We start from the raw sequence: 19,353 nt of genomic DNA, 5'->3' as shown, positions 1-19,353 counted from the left end.
ATTATTATTACTTATGTTTATGATAATATATTAATATTGTATAAATAAATAAATGGAAAAATTCAAGCATTTCAAAAATTATTTTGCAATTCTTTATTTAGATTAGATCTAGATCTACATAGCATAAGAATCCTATCATAGATTTACATATCTATCTACTATCTATTCTAGATCTAGAATCTAGCACTGCCAACGAATTCTGGTCATTTTCGTTTTCAATAGAAGAAGCGCATTGACCTTTCCATAGCAGGCTATAGAGTCTAGATTCTAGATCTCGAGTCCTTAAAATTATATAGATCTAGTTCTAGACTAGATCTAGTCCTAGAAAAAGTCTACTCCAATTTTTAGCTTTGCAATTTAAAATGAAGCTAACTAATGTTTTACAGTTCTATACAAGATATCGAAGAGTCAATGGTTTACTAAGATTTGGGTAAGTGGCACTGACCGTCGGCGTCTAGTCTACTAGTAACTAGATCTAGATCATGATGATGATGATGTACACTTCCTACACTACACTAACTATAAGTTACTATAGACTAGAGTAGACAATAATATAACTAGGTCTTACTAGGTCTAGTCTAACTGAACTAACTCTATGACTATGGACACTCTAACTGAGTAACTTTAATCTATAATATTTATTAATTACTTATTACTAGTCACTAGTGTAAGTGTTAGTACATTGTCTAGATAGTTGATTCTAACTAGATCTAGTCTAAGTCAGGACCTTTCGAAGTGACTATCAGACTGATAACTGTGTGATAATCAGTCACTATCTTAGTATTTAGACTAGACTACTAGACTCACTAGAATTATATAGATCTAAATATAAGATTTTTTTTTCTTCTTCTTCATCGTTCTCATTGTTATGTTGGAGTGTTCATATGACCAGACCAATACATGAGATGAACTGCGCAGTGGTTTCCAAATCAGGGAGCTCTCCATATAGTTTTCTTTCTATTGGGGTGATTTGGGGCCAATGTCTTATACGGGCCTCTTGGTAGAGAGAGCAGTTTTGGAGGACGTGGTCGTGGTCGGCATTTTCTGGTGATACTCCACATGGGCAGATTTCACTGGTTCCAATTTTGAGCTTCCGGAACATGTGTTGTCGCATTCTGTTGTGTCGGTCCTGGGTCGAAAGATTAGACGTTGGTCTTGTCGGGATAGCTTATAGTAAGCGTCATCTTTCTTGTGATTTGGATGAGAGCTCGTCCATTTCTCATTTATTTTATGTACAATTAATTTCTTCATTTCTTCTGGATAGAGTGCAGAGTTTACTTGTGAGTTTGTTCTCCCACTCTTGGCGAGTGTGTCAGCCTTCTCATTTCCTGCTAGTTGTATGTGAGCTGGTATCCATTGAATAACAGTTTTTTTGCTGTTGTTGTTGAGCTTTATAAGTGCTGTTCTGAGGTTTTTAATATAAGGGGAATCAGAGTTTTGCAAGCTTTCGAGGGTTGTTTTCGCGTCTGTTAGAAAGACAATCTGACTGTGAGGGGAACTTGGATGATTTGCTAGCATGGTAGCAGCTAGTGCTAGTGCTTCCCTTTCTGCTCTGTGACTGTCAGAGAGCTCTCCAGTTGCAATGGATTTTTCTAGTTTTCCTCCATCTGGCCATTCGATAAGTATTCCAGCTCCTCCATGTGTGGTGGCTTTATGGGATGAGCCATCCTTGTAAACTCTGATCCACTGATTGCTAGGGTAATTGGTATGTAGAAAACAGTTCACTATTTCCTTGAGCTCTGTTGGTCTGTAATCAGATTTTCTTTTTATGTTTTCAATATGGTCCCTTATAGTAGGAAGAGGGCTTTCGTCCCATGGTGGAGATTCATTATAGTGTATCGAGGATTCCAGAGTAATTTTTTCAAGTTGGTCACTATCTTAGTATTTAGACTAGACTACTAGACTCACTAGAATTATATAGATCTAAATATAAGATAAGAAAAGGTCACTAGACTAGATTGTGACTAGATCTAGACTCGATTCTAGCTAGAATCTATATTGATTCCAGATCTATATGAGTATATCTACTCTACTAACTCTAGCTCAGTAATATTATATTATTACTATACTACTAAAATACTATACTTATCTTATATAAAATTATAATATAATACAGACGTTACTTCAAAAAAGAAGATGATTAGATGTACTATGTCCTATGCATCATCCATTACTAATATACTACTTATTATCTTATAGTCATATATGATATAGATGATAGATCTAGACTCAATTGATCTAGTTTTATTTTAAACTGAAAATAAGAGCTAATATTGGGACACATTATGTAGATATTGTCTTTTTGGACTCTCCACCGTGACTGCATCAGTGCAAAGTATGCACCAATGGGATAGTGTCCTAGCTACCACCATGGATCCTGGTGATGCATATATGCAGCCTGACACGTCTGGCTTTATCCTCCCAGAATTTTAAAACTAATTCTCATTGACCCCATTTCTGTCATGACCTCCAGAAACATGGTTAATGCTTTGAGATTTGTCGCCAGCGCACTTTGTCTGCCTCATTGCCCCTCGAGATACAGGGCAAGCTGACGGAGTTGTTCATATTTTGAGATTAGAAGTGAAGGCCTTTGTCTGCCTCATTGCCGCACAAGATACAAGGCAAGCTTACTGAGTTGTTCATATTTTGAGATTAGAAGTGAAGGCCTTTGTCTGCCTCATTGCCCCTCGAGATACAGGGCAAGCTTACTGATTTGTTTATATTTTGAAATTAGAAGTGAAGGCCTTTGTCTGCCTCATTGCCCCTCGAGATACAGGGCAAGCTGACGGAGTTGTTCATATTTTGAGATTAGAAGTGAAGGCCTTTGTCTGCCTCATTGCCCCACAAGGGCAAGCTTACTGAGTTGTTCATTGTAGTGTAACTGAGTTGATTTTCTGCGTGCGTCCAGCGTGTCTGAAGGTCATGGCCATTGTTGTGTTTCATGTCCAGTGTGTGTGTGTGTATAGACTGCATCAGTGGTATGCTAGACGTGCTAGTTTCATTCACTGTTTACTGTAGTCTAATTTTGTCGAATAAAGCCATGTTATTGGTATTCTAGTCGTTATCATTTCATTACAATTTATTCGACAAAATTATGTATCTGGATTAGTGTTGGATTCCTTAATCTACAATGGATAAATTACTCAGACCGAAAGAGTTGGACATTGATCCTAATGCTCCTCTGGCCTCAGAAAAATGGACTCACTGGTATGACACATTTCAGAATTTTCTTTCGTCCATCAAGGATATTAACGAAGACTTTAAACTAAAGTTGTTGAAGAATCACGTATCTGCTACGGTTTATATGCTCATCAGTGATGTATCGTCCTATTCGATGGCCATAGACAGACTCAAGACTACTTATATTAAGGTAAAAAATGACATTTTTGCTAGACATTTGGTTGCTACATGTAAACAGCAGCCGGGCCAAACGGTAGAGTCCTTTATGCTAAAGTTGCGAAGCCTGGCCCGGGACTGTGACTTTAAAGAAGTAACTGCTGAACAGCACAGAGACATTTGTATTAGAGACGCCTTCATAACGGGTCTGGCATCCAACACTATTAGACAGCGGTTACTGGAAAAGACATCTCTTACTCTACAAAGCGCTTTTGACGAATCTAGAGTGTTAGAAACAGCCACAACGCATGCTCAGGCTTACAATTCAACGAACGAAATCTCCTGTGGGGCAATAAAAACACCAACTAGCTCCCATCTAGAAACATACATTTCTAATGAAGACCAGGAATTAAATGCCATTAAGTCGCTAAGCTACTTTTGTGGTAGGAGGAGACACTCTAGAACTGAATGCCCTGCTCGAAATGCATTATGTCATCAGTGCGGTAAAAAGGGACACTTCCAAACTGTTTGTAAATCAAGTAAAACAACAGCCAACAAAGCTGACAGCAAAATATCACTGACCAGTGTGATAACTCCATGTACCTTGTCATCAACGCATTTCTCTGGGCTTACACAGTCTATGGCACAAGTTAACGTCAACGGGTTGCTGTTGCAAGCTCTCATAGACACTGGCAGCTGTGAAAGCTACATATCAGAAGCCATCGTCAAGAGAAATAAATGGCCAGTACGTCCGTCTACAAACAGAATATTCATGGCCACTACACATCTTTCTGAAAAGACATTAGGACATACATTTGCCAATGTCCAGTACAAGGGAGAACACTACAAAAAGGTCAAACTTTCTCTACTTGCTGGATTGTGCTCGGATGTAATCCTTGGTGTAGACTTTATAAGTCTTCATAAGGAATTGACCATACCGTACAGAGGAAAACGCAATCCTCTACACATCTGTGGTCTTAAAGCAGCACGAGTCGAAACACCGAGCCTATTCAGTAATCTAACTTCTGACTGCAGACCAGTGGCTACTAAGTCCCGAAAGCACTCAATAGGTGATAACAAATTTATTGAGTCTGAAGTTAGAAAACTCCTCTCGGACAAAATCATTGAACCTTCAAAGTCTCCCTGGAGAGCACAGGTGCTTGTGACAACAAACGAGAGACATAAAAGAAGGATGGTCATTGATTACAGTCAAACAATAAATCGCTTCACCTTACTGGATGCATACCCAATGCCCCGAGTCGATGAACTGGTAGAACGGATATCCAACTATTCCGTTTTTAGTACTCTAGACCTCAAAAGTGCCTACCATCAAATACCAATCAAGACTGAGGAAAGACCGTTTACTGCATTTGAGGCATGTGGCAAACTCTACCAGTTCTGTCGCATCCCTTTCGGTGTTACCAACGGAGTTGCATGCTTCCAGAGAACAATAAATCAAATTATTGAGAATGAAAAGTTGCAGGACACCTTTGCATACGTGGACAATGTAACAGTATGTGGTCATGATCAAGAGTCGCACGATGAGAATATGCAAAGATTTCTAGATGCTTCTAGAAAGTATGGGATCACATTTAATGAAGACAAAAGTACGATAGCCACTGACAAAGTTTGCCTATTGGGATACGAAATTTCTAAAGGCCTTCTCAAGCCAGACCCTGAAAGATTCCAGGCTTTAAGAAACCTTCCTCCCCCTCATGATATGCGCTCACAAAAACGGATCGTGGGCATGTTGGCGTACTACTCACAGTGGATCCCAAATTTTTCTAACAAAATAAATGTTTTGGCAAATAACACGTCGTTCCCTCTTTCAGAAACAGTAAAGACAGCCCTTAACGAATTAAAGCAGGAGCTGGAGAAAGCTGCCATCTTCACCATCGACTATACTCGACCTCTGACGGTTGAAACAGACGCTTCGGATGTTGCAATAGCTGCCACCCTCAACCAGGATGGCCGCCCCGTGGCGTTCTTTTCAAGAACACTCTCTAAAAGTGAAAGGCGGCACTCAGCTATAGAAAAAGAAGCTTATGCCATTGTAGAATCTTTAAGGAAATGGCACCACTACTTAGTAGGAAATCGCTTTACCCTTGTCATGGATCAACGCTCTGTGGCCTTCATGTATGACAAACAGAGCAAAGGGAAAATAAAGAATGAGAAAATTCAAAGGTGGAGACTGGAACTGAGCTGTTTCCACTACGATGTCTTGTATAGACCAGGCAAACACAATGTAGCGGCTGATACGTTTTCTAGAAACGGGTGTGTGTCAGCTATGAGTCGAAATGAATTGAAACTGCTCCATGACTCTCTGTGTCATCCGGGAGTAACAAGACTATGGCATTTAGTGCGAGCGAAAAACTTACCTTTCTCTTGTGAAGATGTTAGGCTGGTTGTCAACCAGTGCAGAATCTGTGCCGAAGTAAAACCCAGATATTTCAGTAATTCTAATGGAACTCTAATTAAGGCGATGCAACCTTTCCAGAGACTAAGTATGGACTTCAAAGGACCGCTCCCTTCTACATCTCGGAACACATACCTGCTAACTATAGTTGACGAATTTTCAAGATTCCCGTTTGCATACGCCTGTTCTGATATGTCGGCTTCAACAGTAATCAGATGTCTAGATAATTTATTTGGACTATTCGGAATGCCTGACTATGTACACTCTGATAGAGGTACCTCATTCATGTCAAGAGAGGTGCAGGAATTTTTACACGAGAGAGGGGTGGCCACAAGCAGGACGACCCCTTATAATCCCAGAGGGAACTCTCAAGTAGAAAGGCTAAACGGGTCATTATGGAAAGCTATAACTCTGGCCTTAAAAACTCAAGGACTCCCGGTTTCCAAATGGGAGCAGGCGTTAAACCAAGCCCTGCACTCTCTTCGTTCTCTGCTCTGTACCGCTACAAACGAGACACCTCACGAGAGAATATTCAAGTTCTATCGCAGGTCCACCTTCGGCAAATCACTCCCGACATGGTTAGCTCAACCAGGAAAAGTGTTGTTAAAAAAGGGAGTCCGTGCATCAAAATATGACGATGGTACAATAGCTGTGGACTTAATTACATGCAACCCACAGTATGCCATTGTAAGACTTCCTGATGGAAGAGAAGAAACAGTGTCATTGCGACATTTGGCCCCCGTTCCAAGAGAGGGAGAATCAGAGGTGTATCAACATATGGAACATGAAGACTTTGAGCCGGAGACAAACCCTATAACACAGATGCAGGTGCCTACTGACCATGTGACTATAGAACCAATGGCTGCTCCTAACACATATGTACAACAAGGGGAAAATGGACATCAAGAAGAAGTAAATGCAGGGGCTGAGTCTCCTGTTAGAGAGCCGCAGATGTCACCAACTCCAAGCGACGGCAGTATTGGTCCTGGTAGATATAACCTAAGACCAAGAACAAGCAGACCTAATTATAAGGTCTAACATTTATTTAATTATTTTTCCATATATCACAAGTTCTAACTCAGTAATTGTAGGCTTAATATGACACACTTTGAACTGATCTTTTATAGTGTATAGCTTTTCTAGTTAGACTTTTTGTATTGTATTACTTATTACATTATTATTCAAGACAACTGGTCTTAATATTTGTATGCATAAGGGACTGATAATTTTATAGTGTATAACGTGTTTGTTTATAGTTATACAATGCTTTTCAATAGAGTAAATCTGTAAGTATTCTGTAGGGATACTAAGGCCTCTTATATTGCTGTCCTTCACTATTATTTACATGTTTATGTTTCTATAACTTTTAGGCGGGGTGATTGTAGTGTAACTGAGTTGATTTTCTGCGTGCGTCCAGCGTGTCTGAAGGTCATGGCCATTGTTGTGTTTCATGTCCAGTGTGTGTGTGTGTATAGACTGCATCAGTGGTATGCTAGACGTGCTAGTTTCATTCACTGTTTACTGTAGTCTAATTTTGTCGAATAAAGCCATGTTATTGGTATTCTAGTCGTTATCATTTCATTTTGAGATTTAAAGTGAAGGCCTTTGTCTGCCTCATTGCCCCACAAGATACAAGGCAAGCTTACTGAGTTGTTCATATTTTGAGATTAGAAGTGAAGGCCTTTGTCTGCCTCATTGCCCCTAGAGATACAGGGCAAGCTGACTGAGTTGTTCATATTTTGAAATTAGAAGTGAAGGCCTTTGTCTGCCTCATCGCCCCTCTAGATACAGGGCAAGCTGACTGAGTTGTTCTTATTTTGAGATTAGAAGTGAAGGCCTTTTCAAATGATGAATGCAAAAAAAGGTGTTAGCTAATAGTGTTGATAGAAGAATGCAAGCAATAAAATTTTTTTCAGATTTATAAACTCATTATGTGGATAGTGTGATTTAGATGATACCAGATTTGGGTCTTGGAGATGATGTGGCTAAGCAGTAAAGCGCTTGTGAAACGGTAAACCTCTTTGAATGCCCCTTCCTAATCCACCTTAGGCAGACCCTACTACCACTATGATGCGAATAATGATTTGTGAGAGCTTCATGACTGCCAACTAAATTTTCCGCCCTCTTTAATTTTTTTCAGGACATTTGTCACAATTCCATGATGTGCTGGCTGTTACAACTTTCATACTGAACCTCAGATCAGATTCAATAAATTTCATGTCATTTTTTTTTTTTTTTTTTAGAAAATACAGAGTTATTCCTCCTATCAGTGTCAACTTCAAAAGGAAAGTGGCAGAGTTAATGTGTATTGAAAAGGATAATCTAGACATCATCAACAAGCCTTTCTTGTCTGCAGTAAGTAGGATTTCATTTTCATTATTCTCTTGAAAAGTTTTTTTTTCTTCCTGCATTTGATTTCTTCTGTTAGAAAAAATCTTATGCAAATAGGTCAAGAAAATTGTAAAAGTTCCCAGCCAAGGATTTCGTCAAGGCCACTAGAATTTTAAGATAATTGTCAAAATAAAAGAAATGTTTAGTTATAGATAATTTAAGCATGTTTTTGGGGGGGAATGTTTTGATTTCTTTTTTGGTTAAACCTGTTTTTTTTTTTTATCAGGCGCTTTTTATCTTATTAAGAATCCCAGTCACTTAATTTTTTATAAAGCATTGAGTGGTTCTGCTGTCAAAGCATTGACTTTAATGATATCTTCTACATTTATATAATCTTAAAGTCTAAAAGATAAATGCTGCATGTTGAAACTTTGTAACTTGTTAGTGAAGCAGATCTCCAAGAAATTTAAGAAATCTAGGAAACATCAGGCATAGTAAACATAAAATGGAGAGAGAAAAGTGTTTTTAGTACAGTTCCATTCAATCCTCCCACCTCTTGCCAATGGGAACTAAAAGAGAATGGTGATAGCAGATATGTACTTTTGTGGAGAAATTATACAATTTGTTTAAACAATTTGTAAATTATCTAGATAGTGTATGTTACTAATTTATATTTAACTTTTGTTTTTGTTTTGACTACCCCATACAGTAACTTGCGAAATGTTCGAGTCTTTAGGTTTATGGTAACTTGAGAAATGTATGAGTCTTTCAGACCTTGTGGTCTATAGGGCAGATGATGTAGAGGTCATCTGTTTCCGCGGCCTACAGTTAACGTGGGTGTTGTCAGGTTCAGGAATTTATTTGTGTTGTTAACTAGCTGTACACAATTAAGGTCCCGAGGTTCAACCTGACAAGAACATCATTCACACACAGTCGTACATAGAGTAACCAACTATGTGGATAGTTTAAATAACAAAAAAAAAAATGAATTTAATTGTTTGATACTGATATATGTATATGTACAATGAGAGTGATAAAATGATGAATAGATAATAGATATATAAATTATATATAGATAGATATTAATCAATAATTCACATAAGCACCTTGCTACTGCTACCAACTGACCTCACAATACTGTCAACATCGGCAATAATAAAGTTAGACCTCAGCTGATCCCAACTGATACAAATGATGCGTAACGGCCTGACACTCAACGCCGTCAATGATCGCTAATCTGACAATGACGCTTAAGACTGTAGTATATATAGTATATATATATATTTCTAAGACAACAAGCAATGCCCACACTGGCATAGGATCGAGCTTAGTACCTAGAATTCCAACACTGGCACCCTATAAACGAAATAAGCACAAAATTCAACCTCTATTCGTAAACTAGAAACAGTGACAACCTCATATAACATACAATAAGAGATATCTCAACAAAGTAACTCACCCTAAACAGGGGTCTCAAAAATCCTACTGAATAATATAAGTCCAAGAAACTACTACTGACTAATAATCTTTTAGGGACTAACACACCGTCCGTTTCAATCAAACTCAGAGGGTGAACTGCCTCATGACAACGAATGACCAATACATGTCACCGGACTTTGTGACATAGCAATAACAATTCAAAACAAAAATACAAGGCATTCTCGCCCTGTACAAGTATTATGAGTAAAGGAAAAAAACTAAACAGAGCTGGGGGAAAGTAAAAGACACTTGTCTAAACAATGTGACAGGTGTTATGTGGCCAGTACAATGATCAACTGCCTTTACTTTTCCCAACTAATGTCAGGTACCCATTAGAGCTGGGTGGACTCAGAGGCGCCCAAATATCCTGAAATTAAAAATACCAGTCTTCAGGATTCAAACCCGGTTTGGAAGCCAAGCACTTTACTGCTCAGCCACTGCGCCTCCCTATAAGTCTATGGTAATTTGAGAAATGTATGAGTCTTTAGGTCTATGGTAATTTGAGAAATGTATGAGTCTTTAGGTCTATGGTAACTTGAGAAATGTATGAGTCTTCAGGTTCAGTGTAAGAAACCTATGAGTCTTTAGTAAATATAAAATGTGGGGAGGGGCTTCACTGGCTTACCAAGTTGACCTTGCATGTGGCAATGAGAGATAAAATAAGTTTATTAAATGAATCTTGCTCCTGATGACTAATTCTCTGACAATCTTTTTTTTTTTCATTTGTCCATGGCTCTCTGAGTCTCACTTGTTCCCAGCATTCTTGAATTTGGAATTTTATCATTGTATGACTCCATATGAGTCAGTGAATCATCTTAATTACTTACGACCATTAGCTTACCTGTCATATATATATAGTAATAATTTTATACTAGATTTCTAATATTTACCTTATGATCAATAGTTTATATTATAGATGTGGATATGATGTTGATATATAGATTAGAAGTTCTGGTGTTAGGTTAATGTTGTTGTTTTCTTTTTAAATAGCATGATTAAAATATTTTTTAAATAATTAAATGCTTAATTGTCAAACTTATGGTTAGGTTTATTTGAAAATGATTTAAAAATTATTATTAAATTTCAAATTTTGCTGATTTTAAAATTAATTGGATTAATTGAACTTGAACGGATTAAATTCTCCCATTCAGGAACAATTTAATTTTAGTTAAAAGTTAAAGTACTGTATATAACTGTTGACAATCATAACCCTATCATAAAGAGTTCCATAGATCATGAAGGAATTTAATTTTTAATGAATAAACTTATGCATGTCCAATCTCTATTGTGGAAGTGGGGGGGGGTATCTGAGAGAAGGTTTCTGTGTTGACATCATTAGGAAGCAAACACAACTCGGCTCGAGTCAGGATTTGAACTCACACCCCCCATTTGATAGGTAGCCAAGTGGTTTTTGCCACTCAGCCTCACATCCCTAAAAAGTCCTCACAATTTTCGTTCATTTGTACTTTCCCAGGATGAAGAGAATGCTTTCCACAAAGTTGTGCCCAGAGTGCCGTACAAGAATGACAAAACCAAAAAGGACGAGCAGCTCACTGAGAGACTAGATAATTTACCACCCAACTACACCACAAAAGAGTTGTTTGCTATTTTAAACTGTAACAAGAAATGGGAATAGCATTTTTTTTGTTGTTGTTGTTGCCATAATCATCACATGAACATTTTATTTTTACAGACTGTGAGCTTATTAAAATCAATTCTGTACATTTAAATTTTGTTTCTTAGTTGCTGCTAAGTAATTGGATCTGTTAATTATCATGCTGATGAAGTCATTGTTTAAGTGTAATACTGTTCAAGAGTTAAAAGTCAGGGTCTTTGCAGCATGCCAAATCAGACTTGACTTACTCCTGTGAAACCTTTGGGGAAAGGGGGGGCAGGATCACAACTTTACCTCTCTTTCGAACTCTGTTCTAAGCAGCTGTCCTCATCTGCTCCCACGTCATTCCAGGTTACCTCAGCTTTGCTGATGACCAATCTCTTCCAGGCTTGTGCACTCAAATCAAGTGCCTGCCTTGCAACATTGGTACTTTTCAGAGGGTGCGTCCCATCCAGCTCCACTTTTTAACATCCTGGGCTATTGTGCTTTGCTTGGTTCTCTCCATCACCATCAAGTTTACAGTAGATACATTTCCGGGTCGCCCATTTCCCAATATCTGGAGTTTTTCCCCCTATTTGTTTTTGTGACTCTATATCAGAAAGATTGTAGTTTTAAAAACTAAGTTGTTCAATGTGTGTGTGTATTTAGAGAATGCCAAAAACTTCTCTCTTTAACTCATTCAGCTAAACTAGGAATAGGAGGGGGGAGAACCCATTTCAACACAGGAAAGCCATGATATTGAATAAAGGATTTCAGAACAAGTAGGCCATGTTGAAGTTCATCTCTGCTGGAATTAATTCCTTAAGTGATCTGCAATTATTCATTAATAAAGTTGGAAACTTCTTAATACAGTTTTGTATTGGTACATTAAAAGTTAAAAAGAAAAAAAAAACTATTAGAAAATATGTATATATTTTTTTATTCAAACATATTTAGAATCATTTTTTATAAAGATTTGAACTTTTCATTCAAACCTATTAAAATAGATTTCATTACCCTCACAAGAATTAAACAGGTTTCTGACATCAACATTACACCCTGAAGTCTTGTCATTCCATACAATATCACTTCACAAAGTGCTGCTATAGTTCACATTAATTGTATATCACTTTTTTTTTTCATAAGAAATTAAGGCACATTCACAAGTAATGCATATATGTATTAAGACTATCACACCTAGCATTGACCACACATTTGCTCAGTCCCTTGAAAGATTTAATGACATGCTGAACACATATTAATACAGTGTGATGCATACATAAGATATAATGACACACAGAACATATATTAATACAGTGCAATACATACATAACATATTAACAAGTATTTATAATATAATAAGTTCTAAGAACAATGAAATGCACATGAATCAAAGAAAATTCCACAAAGGGATAACATTGAACAAATTTATCCCTTTCTCAAGACAACTGATCACATGAATGTCATACATGAATGGAATGTCTGTTTATAGAGAGCAGACATATTATTGCATACCAAGAACATGTTATAAAAAAAATGTGTTAATGCTTATTTTACTCCAATATAGAAGTTGTGAAGCTTCCTTAGAGATCTAGCAGATGATGTAAAGCTCGTGGCCAATACTTAATGAGGGATAATTAGGACAGCACAATGGCTTTCATCAGATAGCTTGTATATAAAATGTAGTTGAAACTTTCAAGGCATACAAATTAAAATACATTGAGATACAAGTAATTACACCAGGCTTTGGGTCAATTGTATGCTGCACTCTTGAACCGTTTTGACAGGAAAACAATGCAATATTTGTATTACATCATAATATGAGACAGTATAAAGAGTATCAAAAACAAAACATTTTTAACTTAATAAAATAGGTTAAATTTAATGTAGAAAGAAAAACAATGCCAGGACCCATCATCACCAATAATAAACAGTTTGTTCAACAGTTAACTAAAAGCTATGAAGTCTAGAGGTGTGGGTCAATTTGTAGCTGACACTGGTAAGTACTTGTAACCATCAAACAATATATTTACAATAAGATGGAATTCAAAGAGGCATAGAACAAACCAGCTTTCTATAGCACATGAAGTGGGTAAGCATATTCATTTATCATTGTCTACAAAGCAGAAAATAATGGGGTACTGATAATGTCATGCGCTGTAGAAACTACATCCATTAAGTGAATGGGGAACTGACTGCTTTAGTCTGCATAAACAAAAGCGTGCACTAAATGGAAAACTGAGGGGAAAAAAACAGACACAATCTGAAGGTATGAACTTAAAAAAAGTACAAACTAAGACAAAGAATAGTTGAAAGTTAATCGAGTCAAGGGTTCATAGTTTATAAGATGATGAAGTCATTAAAATAAGGTGCGCTAGCATTTTTATAGAATGGTCAATTTGGTGATGGCAAATATAGGTCAAAGTTACAGATATGAATGATTATCTCAGTCAAGTTTTACAGATCTTTTTTATTGACTTCTGTGTTGGCTGTTGCTCCAAGTTTGTCAGAAATTTGTCCACCATCATTCAGGTATCCAAGTGATTTGATAGTTTTATACTGATCTGGTATCTCCATCATTGCATGTAATGCAAAACAAGCATCAGGGTTTTTTCTGACAAAAAAATATGCAATAATCATTGAGATATTCTCATTCAAAGTAAAAAAATAGACTTGGTTTTCTTAAAACAATATGAAACAATTTTACATAAATGTTACCCCTTTCAGATATTGCGATCTATGGTGGCAGATGAAATAAAGCAGCAACCTGTTTCTATGGCCAACAGTTAATAAGGAAGGATGTCATTGCCAGCACAACGGCCAAACACTTTTACTTCCCAAATGTATGTCAGGGACTTATTGAAGTCGGGTGTCCTATAAATCAAAGTCTTCAGGGGGAATTAAACTTGGGACCCCTCAGTTCGGAAGCTAATTGCTTTACCATTCAACCACCACAACCACTAATTATTAATGAATGTCTATTTTAATTAAATTCTAGGAATTCAAATTGCAAAAAACTTATCACATACAAATACAAAATTTGAAAAAAAAAATAATACCTGCAGCTTTTGACAATGGCATGGAAGTTGACGAACTGAAAGTTGTCAAAGCAGCGTTCTGGTAAACAGTTGTCGAACTGTTCCATGGTGGTCCAAGGGCCATCACCAACACCCACCATGATAATACTGAGAGGGTATAGTGAAGCCTCAACTATTGCTTTTATAGTGTTACTTTGTTCAGTGACCTGGCCGTCTGCTATCACTATAAGTATATGATACCTAAAAGTAGTGAAATATTACAAAATTTACTTTTTTAAAGACATTTTCCCACAAAGTTTTTACATTTGAAAACAGTTCTTCCTCTTAGGTAAAAACAAGCTCGTGATAACAAAAATTATTTGTTGTTCTTAACACTGGCTTTGTTACATCGATGTCACATATCTATTAATTTATTAAAGAATTATTTGGTCTAGTATTTTGTATTTTGTTGAATTATCCTGATACTAGTCAACCCACGGCATAGCATACACTGCTATTTTGCAGGGCTGGTCTTAGGCCACTGCAACCTATACGACAGGACCTGCGCTAATTCTAGGTGTAAATTATTAAATTAAACCATTTTATAAGTTATAACAGATTTCCAACGGCCTCCTGATTTACCAGGAGCTCCTGGAAATCTCCTGAAATTGCAAAATATACGAAAAGTCATAGAAATCTCCGGAAATCATTAAAATCTTTTGAAAACTCATATAAATCTCCTGAAATATATATACGACAATTGTCATTTTGGGGTGTCATTCAATATGGAAAATGCCAATCCTAGGCAAGATAAAATAAAACAGCATTATGCATTAGCCGTAATTGTGGAATCTGGTGCTTCTCACACATCAAACTAATGAAGAATTACTTGAGGTCAACAATTCTCGTAGATAGATTGAAACATTTGATAATTCTTTCTATTGAGTGTGATCTAGGTAGGAAATAGAATTTTTATGATATACTGTATGATTTCACTACACACAAGGCTGTACATAGTAAAGAATTAATAAAATGCAAAGACAAATTTTTTTTCTAATACAAACTCTTAATTTTCACTTATTGTATGTATCCCTACCCAAACTTGGCCCTGCCAAATCTGTTTCGCATAGGGCCCACAATGGTTAAGTCCGGTCCTGCTATTTAGCGACTGGTGAATACAGAGAAGATTACTTGTTCTTCCCCCCCCCTCTCCTCTTATTTTACGTGGGGTAACTCTAGTCCAACTTGCAGAATAAAAACAGTGATCTTTCCATTACTTCTTGGTCACAATGGTTAGGTCACTGCTATTTAGTGATGGGTGAATACTACTTGCTCTCCCTTCCCCCTCTCTTTTTTTGGCCGCTAATGTTATGTGGGGTAATTCTAATCCGACTTTTAGAAATAAAAGAGTGCTCTTTCCTTTATGTCTTAAGTGTCCAAACTGTTGAGCCATGAAGAGAATTATATATATATAGATACTGCCTTCAATAGGAAAGCTGGAGAATTACAATTCGATATTAAATGAAATCAACTACTTTAAAACATACACAGATACAGAATAGAGAATTTGAATCAACCTCTAAAAGACAACCAATTTCCTGCATTAGATAAGAGAGAAATTTATGGGTCACAGCAGGGTCAACATTAAGTGAAATACAATTTTACAATTATCCTTTTTTTTTTTTTTTAAATTATCCTTTGAAGTCTAAGACAATGCCTTTTATTAGTTACAGATCGAGGCATATAGTTAGGGGGCGGCAAGTGGCACATGCAGAAAAGAGCTTAAAAAATAAAAATTTTGTACATATTTTAGTTAGGTAATACATTCTATGGTTATTTGTAATAAATTATTATTAAATACTTTTTATTTCGAAGAGTATACGATTTTAATGGAAAATGGGGGTCTGGGGGGGGGGGGGGGGGGCGCCAATAAACTTTCTAGCCCCTTTCTAGCACATCTTGCTCACTACACCTCTGATATATTAGTAATATTAAATTATTAGAAGTAGTGCCTTTTAACCAAACTATTGTGAAGCAAACTTACTTCTTTAAATTTTTAACAATATCTATTGCTTTGTTGATAATTGGCGCAAAATCTGTAGGTCCTCCTAATGTTATCTTACTGGCTATCTCTCCATATTTCTCTAGCACCTCAGTAAATCCCTTACATGGTTCCTCCTGGCCACTTTCACTTTCTTTGAAAGAGAACACTGAGTGTGCCATGGTTATGTTATCCCCGAAGCCATAGGCTGGTATCAAGTTGTCTTCGTCAAAAGATTCCAGTGTTCGACCCATAATAGATATTACCTGAAGGGAATACAAATCAACAGTTATAATAAGTTATTAATAATATAAGCAACTTTAACTTGCTATTTTACATATATAAAGATAAGAGTACAGTGACTCTGTAGGCTATTTTTAGATACAAGTGCAAAGGCAATGAGGAGTTTCTATGGCTTTAAAATAGCAATCATTAATTAGCCTACTCTAATGGCCACGGTTAACTGACATTAGTTGGGGAAAGAAAAACAGTTGGTCATTGGGCTGGTCACATGGCACCCTCATGAACTTTTGGTCTTAGAAACAGATGAACTTTCATCATCTGGCCTGTAGATCATAAGGTCTGAAAGGGGTAGGCCTACTTTACTTTTTACTTCAGAACTCGTTAAAGTGTCAAACTTCTATCTTGACAGAAAAAGAGGGAAAAAAAATCACATGCAAAAATGTTAAACATATGGTCAGTCAAAACTTTTGTTTGCATACAATAAAATTAAATTGAAAAAATCTTAATCTTATAGTAAAACACTAGAAGAGATTGGAATAAAAATTATTTTTAAAATGACTTTATTAATCCAGGGAAGTAACTTATTTTAGAATACAATAAAATCTATAAAACTTGGATATGCTCCCTTAACTAGTATTGATTTATCATTCCGTATTTACGCTATGTGGTAGTTTCACTGTTATATTTATGATCCACAAGTCTTCGGACAGATGTTGAATACTTGTGTCACTCTAGAGTTAAGACACCAGACAGTGCAAAATAATAAAATAAAAAGATCCACCTTATCTTGCAAGACGGAGAAACAGATTCATTTAGAGCAGGGGTTCTCAACCTGTGGGTCGCGACCCCTTTGGTGGGGGGGGGGGGGGGGGGGGAGGGTCGATTGACGATTTGCCAGGGGTCGCCTAGGACCATCAAAAATAAGGATTGCTATTGTCTATTCTTCTATTGCTGTGTGTGTCTATTGGGGGGGGGGGGTGTCCGCGGCAGAGTGGTTTATTGTAAAAAGGGGTCGCCGAGCTTAAAAGGTTGAGAACCGCTTGGTTTAGAGGCCAATAAAAATGATTACCTTCTGATATGGATTAAAAATTTTCCCCGGAAGAACTTTATGAAGATTTTGAGCCGCAAATGTTTTTCGGCCCTGCCATTCGTTGCTGGCACTGAAGTCTACCCCGACTATCAGTCCACAGGTCTCTAGTCCAGCCTTCCTGCACGCCTTGGCCACCTTAAATATACAGCGTCACTGTATTAATTAATTAATCACTGGCAACGAGAAGCTGTGAGCCTATACTGGTTAACAGTTACAAAAATATGAGCATCTATATTACCAGAGACAGTGTTGTAACAGGTGTGGGAAAGCAGGACAGACACTTTGAATCGCTTACAGGTGACTGTTTTATGCAAATATTATAATGTATCAGTCCCTTAAATTAATGTAAAGAAATTGAACATGCGACTAGAATGTAACAATTAGCCTAACAATATATTGCTATCCATTGAACGATTTGTGGGTGAGCCATTTGTTGGTGAACCAATTTTCTGTGAGCCTTTACTCGGTGAACCAATTTTCTGTGAGCCATTTGTCGCGTGAACCAATTGTCTATGAGCCATTTGTCGCGTGAACCATTCGCATGGATGGCTGCCTGGTCGTGCGGTTTGCGTGCTGGACTGTCGTTCGGATTTATCGACGGTCGAGGGTTCAAACTCTGCCCGCTCCCATCCCCCGTCGTCCTGCGGGAGGTTTGGACTAGGAAGTAAACTATCTTCAACTCTGAAGGAACATCCGAAACATGTAAAAACATTTTACAAACAACAAACAATTGAACCGAACTTGCTCAGCTTTCGTCTATTCGTCATGAACTCATTGTCTTGTCGGTGAACCAGTTGGGTGAATGAGTAGTCGGTTCAACAAATTGTCGGGTGAACTAAAAAATGCACAATTATCATACACCTTTAAAATATAACTTCACATTGCCTTTATTTAGTGCACCAGAAACACCAAAAGGCTAGCTGTTTTTAGTTTTTTTCCGCCATGCATGAAAATCTTCAACACTTCGACTTGTCAATTCATTAGGCCTGGTTCTGACAGGTCTCAACGGTGAGTTACTGTGTATAGATCCATGTATTACGGTGTTTTCTACAAAATGACTAAATACGCTCTAAATAGATTCGTGTACATAGGTCATGTCAACGCTTAAAAAGACACTTGAGCGTCGCTACATCACAACACGAGAAGCAGTATTACTGTCATTTACAAGTTGGAGTGTTCAATTATACGAAGGGAGACAATTTGAGAGTTACACTCCCGTCATTTTGGAGACGAAAGTACTCCCTCATTAAAGGCTAGAATAGTACCTAATTATGTCCCATTGAGAACCACAACAAGAGGATTAAAGAGCGCTTACTTCTTTGTTGTCTTGGATTTATCGCAGCCAGGGAGAAAAAAAAAAGGGGGGTGATGGAACGGGGAGGTGAAGTTTTCGTATTGTTTTAGTTAGATATAACTATAGCTATAGCTATAGCAAGATAAATTTGTATCATGAAAGAGTTGAACCAGCTATGCTGTGTAACCTTTTGATGTACCTAATAACATTAACTGACAAAAAAAAATATGATAATAAAGGGAGTTTGTGTTGGTCAAACTCGAGAATGCCCATATGAGTCTGCTGTCTAGGCTAGTATACGGTAGAGAATTAACATGAACATACAGATTGTGGGTTTAAAATAACTTTACATGTATGTGCATAGTTTTTTAAACAAAGATGCACAATGTCAGAAGATCATAAGTAGTTGCAGAATACACAACATACTGATAATTTCAAACTATTAAATTAATAATATTTATAACAGAAGATAAAACAGTCTGATCATACCCCATTGACCACTTATACTTAAC

At 37.1% G+C, this 19,353-nt stretch overlaps 2 protein-coding genes across 5 annotated transcripts in view; one reads left to right on the top strand and one right to left on the bottom strand.

Annotated features, from left to right (window-relative positions):
• The first annotated feature begins 221 nt into the window (after positions 1-221).
• LOC106056918 (uncharacterized) lies at positions 222-11,292 on the top strand. Its single transcript, XM_013213851.2, has 3 exons — positions 222-430; positions 7,996-8,107; positions 11,037-11,292. The coding sequence occupies exons 1-3, from the start codon at positions 363-365 to the stop codon at positions 11,196-11,198; spliced, it is 342 nt and encodes a 113-aa protein (XP_013069305.1). The 5' UTR covers positions 222-362; the 3' UTR covers positions 11,199-11,292.
• A 788-nt stretch (positions 11,293-12,080) lies between these two features.
• Positions 12,081-19,353, bottom strand: part of LOC106056879 (uncharacterized) — a 61,375-nt gene continuing 54,102 nt past the window's right edge. For all 4 annotated transcript variants that reach the window (XM_056005155.1, XM_013213794.2, XM_013213817.2 and 1 more), the window contains 4 exons: positions 17,527-17,682; positions 16,218-16,480; positions 14,216-14,434; positions 12,081-13,770 (listed from right to left, as the gene is read on the bottom strand). In XM_056005155.1, the coding sequence (XP_055861130.1) occupies positions 13,614-13,770; positions 14,216-14,434; positions 16,218-16,480; positions 17,527-17,682 (795 nt within the window). In that variant the 3' untranslated portion in view covers positions 12,081-13,613. The remainder of the gene's footprint in view (positions 13,771-14,215; positions 14,435-16,217; positions 16,481-17,526; positions 17,683-19,353) is intronic.

Source organism: Biomphalaria glabrata, chromosome 12 (assembly GCF_947242115.1).
Source record: "Biomphalaria glabrata chromosome 12, xgBioGlab47.1, whole genome shotgun sequence".
In the NCBI taxonomy this organism is placed as follows: Eukaryota; Metazoa; Mollusca; class Gastropoda; family Planorbidae; genus Biomphalaria; species Biomphalaria glabrata.
This window is presented reverse-complemented; position numbering and strand designations above follow the sequence as displayed.

Bases quoted from the DNA above. Each gene is read 5' to 3' on its own strand.
- LOC106056918 (XM_013213851.2), top strand. From the start codon at position 363: ATGAAGCTAACTAATGTTTTACAGTTCTATACAAGATATCGAAGAGTC. The intron at 431-7,995 runs GTAAGTGGCACT...TTTTTTTTTTAG, and splicing joins AATGGTTTACTAAGATTTGG to AAAATACAGAGTTATTCCTC. The intron at 8,108-11,036 runs GTAAGTAGGATT...GTACTTTCCCAG, and splicing joins ACAAGCCTTTCTTGTCTGCA to GATGAAGAGAATGCTTTCCA.